General features: G+C 42.1%; 1 protein-coding gene and 1 pseudogene across 1 annotated transcript; one reads left to right on the forward strand and one right to left on the reverse strand.

Annotated features, from left to right (window-relative positions):
* Nucleotides 1-1293: 1293 nt before the first annotated feature.
* C9H15orf48 (chromosome 9 C15orf48 homolog) lies at nt 1294-4917 on the forward strand. The gene is made up of 5 exons (XM_021695551.1): nt 1294-1325; nt 1439-1500; nt 1672-1757; nt 2692-2752; nt 4525-4917. Exons 2-5 carry the CDS (start codon nt 1465-1467, stop codon nt 4591-4593), a joined length of 252 nt encoding a protein of 83 aa, XP_021551226.1. The 5' UTR covers nt 1294-1325; nt 1439-1464; the 3' UTR covers nt 4594-4917.
* A 6211-nt stretch (nt 4918-11128) lies between these two features.
* LOC110585579 lies at nt 11129-11721 on the reverse strand (annotated as a pseudogene).
* Nucleotides 11722-11964: the final 243 nt, after the last annotated feature.

Genomic DNA, 11964 nt, shown 5'->3' on the forward strand with positions numbered 1-11964 from the left:
GAGGACATGAAGATGTTTCCCTTTTTTGGTTTTGTTTTTAAGATTTTTTATCTATTTATTTGTCAGAGAGACAGAGAGAACAAGCAGGGGAAGCTTCAGGTAGACGAAGAAGCAGGCTCCCTGCTAAGCAGGGAGCCCAATGCAGGACTTGATCCCAGGACTCTGGGATCATGACCTGAGCCGAAGGCAGACGCTCAACGGAATGAGCCGCACTGAGCCTCATCCCACGTGTTTCCGTTTTAACCTTAACTCATAGCTTGAACTTCAGTTTTAAAATAATTGTTTTTAAATAACTATTTTAAAATACCGAGCTAGTGCTCTTGGCTTAATTGCAGTAGCTAAGAGCGTGGTGCAGAAAGAACGGCGGTGTTGGGGCCAGACAGACCTGGGTTCTAATTACATCTCCGCCACTTGCGCGCTACGTGACTTGAACATCTCTGAGCCTAAATAACATACTCACCTTGCAAAAACGCCGGGAAGGTTCTGGCACAGAGTCTGACACATGGCCCTGGTTTAATGGAAGAGTTAGCATTATTTCCGTGCTTTTGCAGCCTCCTGCATGCTCTGTGAGGGGCGAGTTAAAAGGAGACCTCAAGACGAAGGCAAAGACTGTGTGGTCTCCGAGATGGAAACCTTTCCAAAGCTGATTCTGTTTCTTCTCCCTCACCTCCTGATTTTTTCCATTTAAAGAAATGGGGGAAGGAGGAGAATGGAAATTAAAATCTTTTAGTGGAACAAATCAGGACACCATGGAGTTCTTCTGAAATGAATTTTACAATTTAATTTTAATTATCTCCATATGTGCGCTGCATCACATTTTTTGGAGCTTTTAATGTGATTGGATTGATTTTAATTTACCTGCCTGCACCTGGAAGCCCCACCGTCTCCCTGCCCCTGGCTCTGCAGCTCCTTTTCCGGACCGCCTTTTAGACGGCTCGGTTTTCACCCAGGCTTTGGCCGTCGGAGCTCCGTTTGTTCTCAGCGGCGACCCCCTTGCAGGCGCCGGGCCTGGTCTCGAGCGCCAACTGCCAGCCTCAGCTTTCGCCGGGGGGCAGGTAAGGCCCACGCCCGACGGCAGGGGGCGCCAGTGCCCGCGTTCGGCTGCGTCGCGTCCGCGGGCAGGACGTCCTGCAGGGGGCGCCCGGGAGCCCAGCTCTGAGCGGGGAAAGCGAGTCAGGCCCCTCACGCCCCCAGCCCGGTCCGCGTGACCAGAGTGCCTTGGCCCGGCCCATCGTTTGTGTCGGTATATAAGTGCGGACGCCGGGCCCCAATTCGGTTCTGAGCGTTTGCATCGTCCGCGCGTGTTGCCCGGCCCCGCCTCCCAGGTGAGCCGCCCGAGGCTGCCTTGGGGAGTACGTTGGCCGGTTGGTCCTCACCACGTTGGGTCCTAGTGACTGAAGTTTTGATCAGTATCTTGGATTTTTTTTTTTAATTCTAGATTTGGCATTCTACAGTGAAGTCATCATGAACATTTTCCAACTCCTGAGGAAAAAGAAGGAAGTAAGTTTTTAAGACCATTGAAATTCTTGACTTAAAATAACTACTTTTTAAAGATGAAAAGGTGGTGCATATTTTGAAGAAAATATAAAATGATATGTAGCTATTCTGTTATATTTCATATGTTTCACCTGGAAACATCGGAATATTTACCCTCAACCTGTTCTTTGTTAGCTTATTCCTTTGGTGCTGATGATGACCGCAGCAGCGGGTGGAGCTTCGTCCTTTGCTGTATATTCCCTTCAAAAAAGTGATGTGATGTAAGTAGGCATCGTTTGTAAAAATGTTTTTAGCAGTGTTAGGTTAACCTCAGTAATGAACTGCATGGTATCAGTTTCCTAGTTTCAGCCCCAGGGTAAGAATGTCAAATTGTGAACTTGGAGTTGGGACTAGAAAGCTTCCTGATACCAGGAGACTGTTAAATTATGATATTAATAAAATGAGTTTGTTCCTTGTATCTAAATATCCTTTCATCCATTGGCCTTCTTCCACTTCTGCAGCAAAGTTTAATTTTTTTAACTTAGGTTTTGAAATTTAAAGTTTTTAAATGATCTTTTGGGATATTTGTCATCAAACTTAAATCATTGTTTTAATGAAAATTTAAAATTTCAATTTATTAGGAAGATCTTTCCTAATGCGGTAGAGTTTATAGATTCAGTTGTCTACAGTGAACTTAACCTCAGCTCTGGGTAAGAAGATAAAATACCATGTGTCCTGGAATATGAGGAAGAGAAAAACTTGAACCTGATCTTCATCCAGGGCAGGGCTGGAAAGGAGGGGGGTAAAGCCAGGCTCTGGCAGAGGGGACTCGCTCGGTGCAGTTCACCACCTACAGGGTTCAAGCCCAGCCCTCTGCCTGTCCTAGAAACCAGAGCAAGAATATATTTTGCTTGCTCTTATCCTGTCACTTCCACCCCGATTTCCATTCAGTTCATGGGAGCATTCTGCCATCCAGACCAACAAAGGGAATACAGAGCTTCTACCCAGCAGAGGAGTTAATTGGTCCTCAATGTTTGAGCCAAATCCTGAGGTTCCCTTACCTAACCTTCCATCAGGGTCAGTGAACTAATAGATGAATGTCTGTTTATCAGTCTGGGTCTGTCCCGTGATGTCCCAGCATGTTTATAGACCCAGTGTCAGAGTAGGTTTAAATTCACTTACTTTAGTGTTTAATCAGCTTTCTTTTATTTCTAGCATTGATCGGAAAAGAAATCCAGAACCTTGGGAAACTGTGGATCCTAATGTACCTAGAAAGGTATTACTACATTAGAAGTGATTTACGGGGTGCCTGGGTGGCTCAGTGGTTAAGTGTCCAACTTTTTATTTCGCTCAGGTCATGATCTCAAGGTCATGAGATCAAGCCCCCATGCTGGGCTCTGTGCTCAGCACAGAGTCTGCTTGAATTTCTCTCCCTCTGCCCCTTCCCCAGCTCGTATTCCCTCTAAAATAAATATTAAAAAAAAAAAAAGTGGTTTACATTTAGCCTGAACTTAAGCGCCCTAGTCAGCAAAATGGATTTAATACCTTTCACATTTAGAGTGCCATTTAGTGTAGTGGTAAAGGGAGTGCTATGGAGTTCTGGAGGTCTAGTTCAAATCCTTGTTCCATTATTCACAGGTGATTTGGGACAACCTGGCCTTTCTGAGGCTCTCAGAATCTCTAAAATGGGCTCAGTAATAGGGCTGTACCTCAGAGTGAGGAGGATTAAAGAATGTAAAATACATAGAACCCTTTAGCATAGTGGCTGGCCCAGAGTACCTACTCAAATATTAACTTTCATCATTACTGTAATATATTATCTCCTTGTATCTATTATTTATCTAAAGTTAATATGAGGTCTGTTCGGATAAATAACAGGAGCTCTGGGAAACAGGAGTGGCCTTTTCTTTAAGCAAAATCAGCAAATAGTCACTCATTCTTTGAAGACTATAGAAAAGATTTTTTAACATTTTAAATATTTTGGAAGTAAGAAACATTTAGTCCGTTGGAACTAACACTACTTAGGTCTGTCAGGAATTTTTTTTTTTAACAAAACTTTCAAATAGCAGAGTTGGACCTAATGAAGGACATTTAGAATCTTTAAAACTACCTGCATCTCTAAGCAAAATAAGTCAGAGCAAGACAAATACCATATGATTTCACTCATGTGGAATTTAAGAAACAAAACAAATGAGCAAAGGAAAAAAAAGAGGCAAACCAAGAAACAGACTCTTAACTATAGAGAACAAATTGGTGGTTACCAGAGGGAACTGGGTGGGGGATGAGGGAAATAGGTGATGGGGATTAAGGAGTGAACTTGTTGTAAGTACTCAGTAATGTATAGAGTTGCTGAATCATGAGCACCGAGTAATGTATGGAATTGTTGTATGCCTGAAACTAATGTAACTTTGTATGTTAATGATACTGGAATTCAATTAAAAAAAATTTTTTTTAAATAGCAAAAAAAAAAAAAGAAAAAGAAAACAGCCTACCTACATCTCTTAGATCCTGGGGCAATAGAAAACTTGTGAGGATAAATGAGAATCTCTGAATTTGAGTTTTTTGGAAGTCAAGGACTGTCCACAGCTCTGCCCCTTTTCCCTTATTGCATAACTTAGATCATTTGTACCTTTGTTGAGTAATTACAATGAGGAAGTTTGGTTAAGCGCCTACTATGTGCCAAGCCCTTATGCTAGAGCATTATACATCCACTCACTGGGGGCAGACACACTGTTTGAATTTATACTTCACATAAAACCGTGGGAAACTTAGAAATCTAGAACCTGTTACGTGAAAGTGGGCAAATATATATGACCTTTCTTTCGGATCCTATTAACACTCAGGAACCCAAAGGCTCTTTAGAGCCCATATTACTGTTTTGTGCATGTTTTTAGAGATGGGGAGAGATGGTTCTTTGACTACAAATATTATGGTGATGTTCTTTCCAAAGGGGAGTGTGGACAAATCCCAAAAGGGTACATGAGGATGAAGGACAGATCCTAAAAAACATTTGTGTTTTCCTCCTTCTTCTTCTTGTTTTTTTTTAAGCTTCTAACAATCAACCAACAGTGGAAGCCCATTGAAGAGTTGCAGAAAGTCCAAAGGGCCACCAAATGACCAGCCCTTGCTTCTTTCTTCCAAAGAATACTCTATGAATCTAGTGGAAACATTGCTGCACAAACTAGATTATGGATACCAGTGTGCGGAAATGCTTCTGCTACATTTTTAGGGCTTGACTACATTTTCGGACTCTGGATAGGAATTATAAAGGTAGTGTAGCAATAACCACATAGTGCAAAAATAAGTTCATGCTTATTTTCTCGTTGTAAATTTAATTTCGCATATTGAAATTTTTATGTTTATGATGCCGGATTGTTTTCCTTAAAGCGTATAAAGATTTGTAAACTAAATTGTCTATAATAAAATACTACGTGTGCGAGATTTCTTAAAGATACATATTTAAATGGAGGAGAAAGTCCTTTTATGGGAGAAAAACACATTTTGAAGCATGGAGCTTCATTTTTAAAATAATACACGGTACAAATTTCTGTGTAAACTCTTCTTGCAAGTGTACTCATTCACCAGAAATTTATTGAGTCCCTGGTGTTAGCTGTGCACCGTTCTTGGGCTGATGAGATAAAGCAATGAATAAAACCAAATGGAGGGAGATGAATAAAAAATGGTGAGCACAATCAGGAAAATGAAGAAGCTCTAGGGGCTGAGACTTGCGTGGCAGTTGGTCTTGGAAGGAAGCGCTGGGATTACGGTGGTGAGTAGGAATGTGGGGCATGCTGAAATGGGCCCTGCAGGTGCCAAGGCTAACAGAGGTGCTCCCTCGAGGGCTGGGGAGGGGGGAATGGAGAGCTTTGCCCGCACTCTGTAGGATGGGGCCACTTCACTCTGGCCAATGGTGACTTGAAGACTGAAGATGCAACCAAACCCAGCATGCCCTTGGGCTCCCCCTTGACTGTTCTTAAAAATGGGACCAAGTAGGAATTGCTTTCCATTACTTTTTTTTTTTAATTAAGATATAATTCACATACCACAGTATTCATCGATGTAAAATACACACTTTAGTGGTTTTTAGTAGTTTTACAACCATCTCCACCATCTGACTCCAGAATATTTTCATTCCCTCAAAGAGAACCCTGTACCCACTGGGGTCATTCCCCCATTCTCGACCCCCCCTGCTCTCAGCTCCAGGCAAACTCTGACAAACTTAGTCTTTATGGATTTGCCCATTCTGGACATTTCATATAAATGAAATCATACATTACATAACCTTTGTGTCTAGCTCCTTTGATTAGTGTAATGTTTTCAAGATTCATCCATGTTGTGCCACGTATGCATATTTTGTTCCTTTTTATGACTAATTTTCCACTGTACGGATATACCACATTTTGTTTACCCATCCAGTTGATGGACATTTGGACTGTTTCCACTTTTTGGCTGTTACATGAGTAATATTGCTGTGAATCGCCATGTCCAAGTTTTTGTGGAGCCATGTATTTTCAGTTCTCTTAGGTTTATACCTAAGTTCATCAACTCTTAAGATTTTTTTTTTTTTTTTGACAGAGAGAGGGACAGCGAGAGAGGGAACACAAGCAGGGGGAGTGGGAGAGGGAGAAGCAAACTTCCCGCTGAGCAGGGAGCCCGATGGGGGCTCGATCCCAGGACCCCGAGATCGTGACCTGAGCCGAAGGCAGTCGCTTAACCAACTGAGCCACCCAGGCGCCACAACTCTTTTAGATAAAGATGATAAATGCCTTTTAAAAACTTCTGTCTGAATATAATAGAAATTTAAGAGAATTTTTAATTTTAACGTGAGCTGGAGAGAGCTCATGGGGCTCTATGCCCTATGCCCTTCTTGGCAATAAAAAATAACTAGCTCTTACTAGAGACTTTAATCCTCTGAGAGGATTAAAGCAAGACTACTTCTTCAACCTCGGTGATTCTTATCACCTCAAGTTTTCCCAGATCAAAAGCTCCAGTGGTTGATCTCAAGGTATTACGTGTACCAGTTAGGAAGCACAGTTTTATTTGCTTAGGTTTTTAAAGTGCAATATGGTGCCATTTAGGCGAATAAAAATGAACAGGCTTGTGAAGGCCAGCTAGGAGAGCGAACTGTGGAGAGTTTTGTGAGGGGTAACTGTGCCTTGCAGCTAAAACACAGACTGGGTTGAAATGCAGTGGCTTTAAGGGGTGAGCATGGCAATGGAAGGTACCAGGCAGCACATTTGGGCGGGAGAAACCCCAAGAGCAATATTAATACTTAAATTTCAAAAGATTTATTGATTTTATTTTTGGTTGTGTTCTTAGCATTTGCCCCAAATGTTTTATTTTGAAAATTTTCAGATATGCAGAGAAGTTGGCAAATTAGTACAAAGAATACTCATACTTTTTATCGAACATTTCGCCACATTTGCTGTATCTCTCTGTATATTATTATGCTCCTTTAAAATGAATTATTTGAGAGGCGCCTGGGTGGCTCAGTCGATTAAGCATCCAACTCTTGATTTCGGCTCAGGTCATGAGATCGAGTCCCATGTCGGGCTCCATGCTCTGCATGGAGCCTGCTTGAGATTCTCTCTCTCTCTCTCCTTCTGCCTCCCCCATCGTGTGTGCATGCTCTCTCTCTCTCAAAAATAAATAAAAATAAAATGAACTCCTAAAAAATAAGTACAGACCTCATAAAGTTTTTTATGCCTAGGGAAAGGACATTCTAGCTGACTGTAATACCATTATTACTAAAAAGATTGACATTAATTCAACAATATCACCTAACATACAATCCATTTCCATTTTCTCTGATTGTAATTACCTTTATAGCTGTATTTTTATGTCCAGAACCTAATCCAAGATTCCCTTGTTGCATTTGGTTGCTAGGTTGTAGTACTGAGTACTTGACAAATACGTGGTCATAAACACGACTCCAAGGGAGCTTGTGTAGAACGGCTATCCCAACAGAATGTGATCTGGATAAGATTCTCTTGGATGTGGCCTTTGAATTTTTTACATTTGAGATATAATAATAATTTCATATAGTTTAAATATTTAAATTGTACCATTATTGAGCATTCACTGTGTGGTAGGCGTTGTGTCGGCTTCAAGAATCTGACGTAGGAAAGGCAGACACACCTCTGAACAAGCAGAGCAATAGAGTGACAATAAGGCCAGGAAAGAAATAAGCACAAGGTACAAAAGAAAGCTTCCCAAAGGAGGTGGATTCTCGAAAAACCAGTCCTTGGAAATCAGCAGTTCAAAGAAGTAAAAGTGCATATTTAGCAGGGCATAGAGGGCTAAAATAGCATATCTTCTGGAAACTCGAAGTTGTTTAATACCTGAAATTTAACATCGGAGTGTAGAGTGGGGTAGACGGAATGTGCAGGGCCTCTTACGCTGTTAGCCTGAAGGCACAAAGGGACCAGAAAAGGGTTTTATGTTGTGGCGGGAGGGAACACAGTTTACCGACCGCAGTGTTGGCCGCAGCAAACAGGGTAGAAAACGCACACCAACAGGGCTTTTTGGTTGGCGGCCAGAGACCAGCTGCCGCGGGGCGTGGTCCAGGGGACAGGTAGTGAGGGGTCGTAACGAACCAAGGCAAGGGCAGAGGGAATAGAAAAAAGGAGGATGCTTTTGAGAATCGGTGATGAGAAGACCTCAAGGCTTATTGAAGGTAGATGGAGGATGTCCAAAATGACGCCCCGGTTTCTCACCTGGGTAAGTGGGTGGGTGGTGGTGCAAAGGTGGAGAATATAGGAGGAAAAAAGTGGAATGTTCCAGGGAGGGGTAGATAAGGAAGAAAATGACTTAGACTTTGGAATTGGTGCGTTTGAAAGTCCTGTGAGCTATCTAGGTAGATTACTTCTGGAGAACTGCAAGGGGGCGTGAGCTGGAGAGAGCTCAGGGGGCGGTGAGACCACGGGCGTGGATGAGGCGGCCTACAGAGGGCAGAGGGGGAGGATCTGGTCCCTGATGGGGACTGAGAGAAACGGTTAGGGCGGGAGACCCGGAGATGCGTCCTGGAGCCCAGAGAGGAAGGAGCGCTCTTCCGGGTCAGATTTTTCCAGTTTGCAATTCAACTAAAGCCCAGAGTCCTTTCAACTTTATGGCCTTCAGCCTTAAGCAAACATCTATAATTCTCTCTTACGTGAAAATAAGATGTGCAGAAAGCTTTCTGAATAAAGTTAAAATCACATTCCATATGACTGAAAACTGGTGTGAGGGCTAATGAAATAACTCGTTCATCATTTCTTCCCCCCTTGGGAAGATTGTCTCACAGTTGAGACTTTCTGGTAGAGAGTGAAGTGACAGGCTCTGAAATCAGACTGCTCTGCCACTTCCTTCTGTTGCTTTGGACAAGCCTCAGATTCCTCAACTATAGAGCTGGGTTAATTTGTACCTGCTTAGGTTAGTTGTGAAAATTACGTGGGACAGTAAAGTACCAGCCTGGTGTTTCACACGGACAGCACTAGTGCTCAAAAAGTGCTCCCTTTTTTTTTTTTTTAATTCTTATTTCTGTAAAGTAGAAGGGTCTTAATATATTTAAAATTATATTCTCGTGGCACCTGGGTGGCTCAGTCGTTATGCGTGTGCCTTTGGCTCAGGTCATGATCCCAGGGTCCTGGGATTGAGCCCCGCATTGGGCTCCCTGCTTGGCGGGAAGTCAGCTCCTCCCTCTCCCTCTGCTGCTCCCCCTGCTTGTGTGCTCTCTCTCTCTATCAAATAAATAAATAAATAAAAATGTTTTTAAAAAAATAAATAAAAAATAAAATTATATTCTCCCGTGAGTGGGAACATTGCCTGTTTGAAATTCACACATCCCTACCTCTAGTGACTGGTCCACCTTGGGTGCACAACGCCCCAATTATAAACTATTGTGAGAGCATGAACACACCCATAGATAAATACATCTCACCTTGGCTCTCTCCTACATAAATACGTAGCTAGAGATAAAACCCCTACATATATGCCCACATGGATGACCTCACATCCAGAAAACTCATACGAACAAAAATATTTATATTTACATAATATAAAGACACATCCTTAGAGACAAATGTGTGTATTTTAGTAATCACTCTATTCACACAAGTACTTACATATATTTTCACACTCAAAAGTGATGAAATGTGGTTTGAACAAGAAGGCAGGTGAAGGGGCACCTGGGTGGCTCAGTCATTAAGCATCTGCTTTCAGCTCAGGTCATGATCCCAGGGTCCTGGGATCGGGCCCCGCATCGGGCTCCCTGCTCAGCGGGAAGCCTGCTTCTCCCTCTCCCACTCCCCCTGCTTGTGTTCCCGCTCTCACTGTGTCTCTCTCTGTCAAATAAATAAATAAAATCTTTAAAAAAAAAAAAAAGAAGAAGGCAGGTGAAGCTGAGTGCATGTGCCCAAGAGAGCTACAGAAATCAAATTAGTTTTTCTGGTCATCGGCCCTTAAAATGTTTTTTCCCCATGCTTAGAAAGTTGCCTCAGGTAATTATGCCATTTTTCTCTAGAAACTAAAGCTTTTGTGTTTGGTTTTGGTGGTGTTTTATTCCATCATTTGCCCGTGTGCATACTACTTAGCTTTAAAATAAAAATTAGAATAAAATTAAGGAAAACCCCCAATTTAAAACTCTTGCAGACATGCTAAAACCAACTTTCTCATTCCCTTGGCATGACTTATAATACATATATAATAAAGTACTACTTATTTGGAGAGTGGGCATACTATTTAAAAAATTAAAGTCCACTTTTTTGTATTTACATCAAGTAAATGTATGTGATTTTTCCTTTACATAGTTGTGTGTAATCGTGAAGTTGATATTATTCCTTGGTGTCTGTTAAGGCTTCATTGCCTCAGGCAAGTTAGCCTGACTTATAATAGCGTTGCTTATCTGAATTTTCCTTATCAACATAAATGAGAAATGGATTTGTACCACAGGCAAATGTGACCTGTTGTTTGCTTCTTATTTGGAGACAAGTTCATTGAGTCAACCACTGAACATTTCTCAGATTTTAAGAGTTTCAGATTTTTTTGAAGTGGCACCATTTACTTTAAAAAAAAAAAAGATTTATTTGTCAGGGAGAGAGAGAGAGCACACAAGCAGGGGGAGCGGCAGGCAGAGGGAGAGGGAGAAGCAGGCTTCCCACTGAGCAGGGAGTCCGATGTGGGGCTCGATCCCAGGACCCCAGAATCATGACCTGAGCCAAAGGCAGATGCTTAACCGACTGAGCCACTCAGGTGTCCCAGCAACATTTACTTTTAGAATTATTTTTTAAATTAAGGTATAGTTTAGATATAATAAAATGAATAGGTCTTAATGGTTCAGTTAGAAGAGTTTTGATAATTATATACATCCATGAAGGCATCATGCAAAACAAGCTATTGAACATTTCTATCACCCCAGAAAGTACTCTTGTGGCACTTTATTTATTTATTTATTTATATGTACATATTATTTGTTACTTTATTTTCTTTTTTTTTTATTAACAAGCAAAATAATAAGTAAAAAACAACAACACAAGAACAACCACCTTAAAGTTGTTGGAACAGCAATGAGTCAAATTGCTGCTGAAGTTTCTGGATGTACCAGGGTCCATGCTCTCTCATTGCAACGCAGGACCTAGGCACGTGACTGTGCATTTAGGTATATATATGACCAAGACTAGTCAGAGAGTTGGAAACCACTGGAGAACAGAAAGCAGGAAGAGCTTTCCATCAGGCAATCCCACAGCGCTCTGTCCTTTGCCTGTGTATCCTCTGTGGTTCCCGTTCCAGCTGAGCTTCTGACAATCCCAAATCACTCCCTCCTCTTTTTCAGCTTCTCATTATCTTTAGACTTTCTGGAGATTATTCCATCCAAATCTTTGAGCTCTTTTCTGTAGTTTATCCAGGTTAACCATGGTCTTGGCGTCAGATGACAGGCCTTTGAATGGAACTGAAGAAATCCCAAATCTTGCAGCTTTCTTACTCTCCAAGCTCACAGATACATTGAATCATTCAGCTCTCTTCTGCATTTTCTCCGCCTGTGGTATCTCAGAAATAATTTTTACCACTTTCTTCTCTGCTGCCACATCAACGTGCTTTTATCTCCAGTACATCTTCATTTGCTTCCTCTTCAGCATGCTCTTCAAGATATGCCTGGAGCCCGTTGATGAGATCTTGTTTTATTCCCTTGGTCTCCAAACCACGACCAAGACCTTCCTGTTTTAGTTCAGCAAGCTTCAGCTGATGGAGCTCCACTGTCTCTGCCGCCATCTTGTTACCGCCCCCTGGTCCACCCTCTTGTGGCACTTTTTAAATTAAAAACCACCGAACTGGGGCACCTGGGTGGCTCAGTTGGTAAAGCATCTGTGTCTTGATTTTGGCTCAGGTCCTGATCTCAGGGTTATGGATCGGGCTCCGTGTTCAGCAGGGAGTCTGCTCGAGATTCTCTCTCTCTTTCTCCCTCTGCCCCTCCACCTGTTTGCTCCGTCTCTCTCTCTAGATATATAAAATAAA

The sequence above is a fragment of the Neomonachus schauinslandi genome, chromosome 9 (assembly GCF_002201575.2).
Source record: "Neomonachus schauinslandi chromosome 9, ASM220157v2, whole genome shotgun sequence".
NCBI lineage: Eukaryota > Metazoa > Chordata > Mammalia > Carnivora > Phocidae > Neomonachus > Neomonachus schauinslandi.

Excerpts from the sequence above, each read along its gene's own strand:
- C9H15orf48 (XM_021695551.1), top strand. The coding sequence starts at position 1,465 with ATGAACATTTTCCAACTCCTGAGGAAAAAGAAGGAA. Across the intron at positions 1,501-1,671 it reads TCCTGAGGAAAAAGAAGGAA|CTTATTCCTTTGGTGCTGAT; the intron begins GTAAGTTTTTAA and ends GTTCTTTGTTAG. Across the intron at positions 2,753-4,524 it reads ATCCTAATGTACCTAGAAAG|CTTCTAACAATCAACCAACA; the intron begins GTATTACTACAT and ends TTTTTTTTTAAG.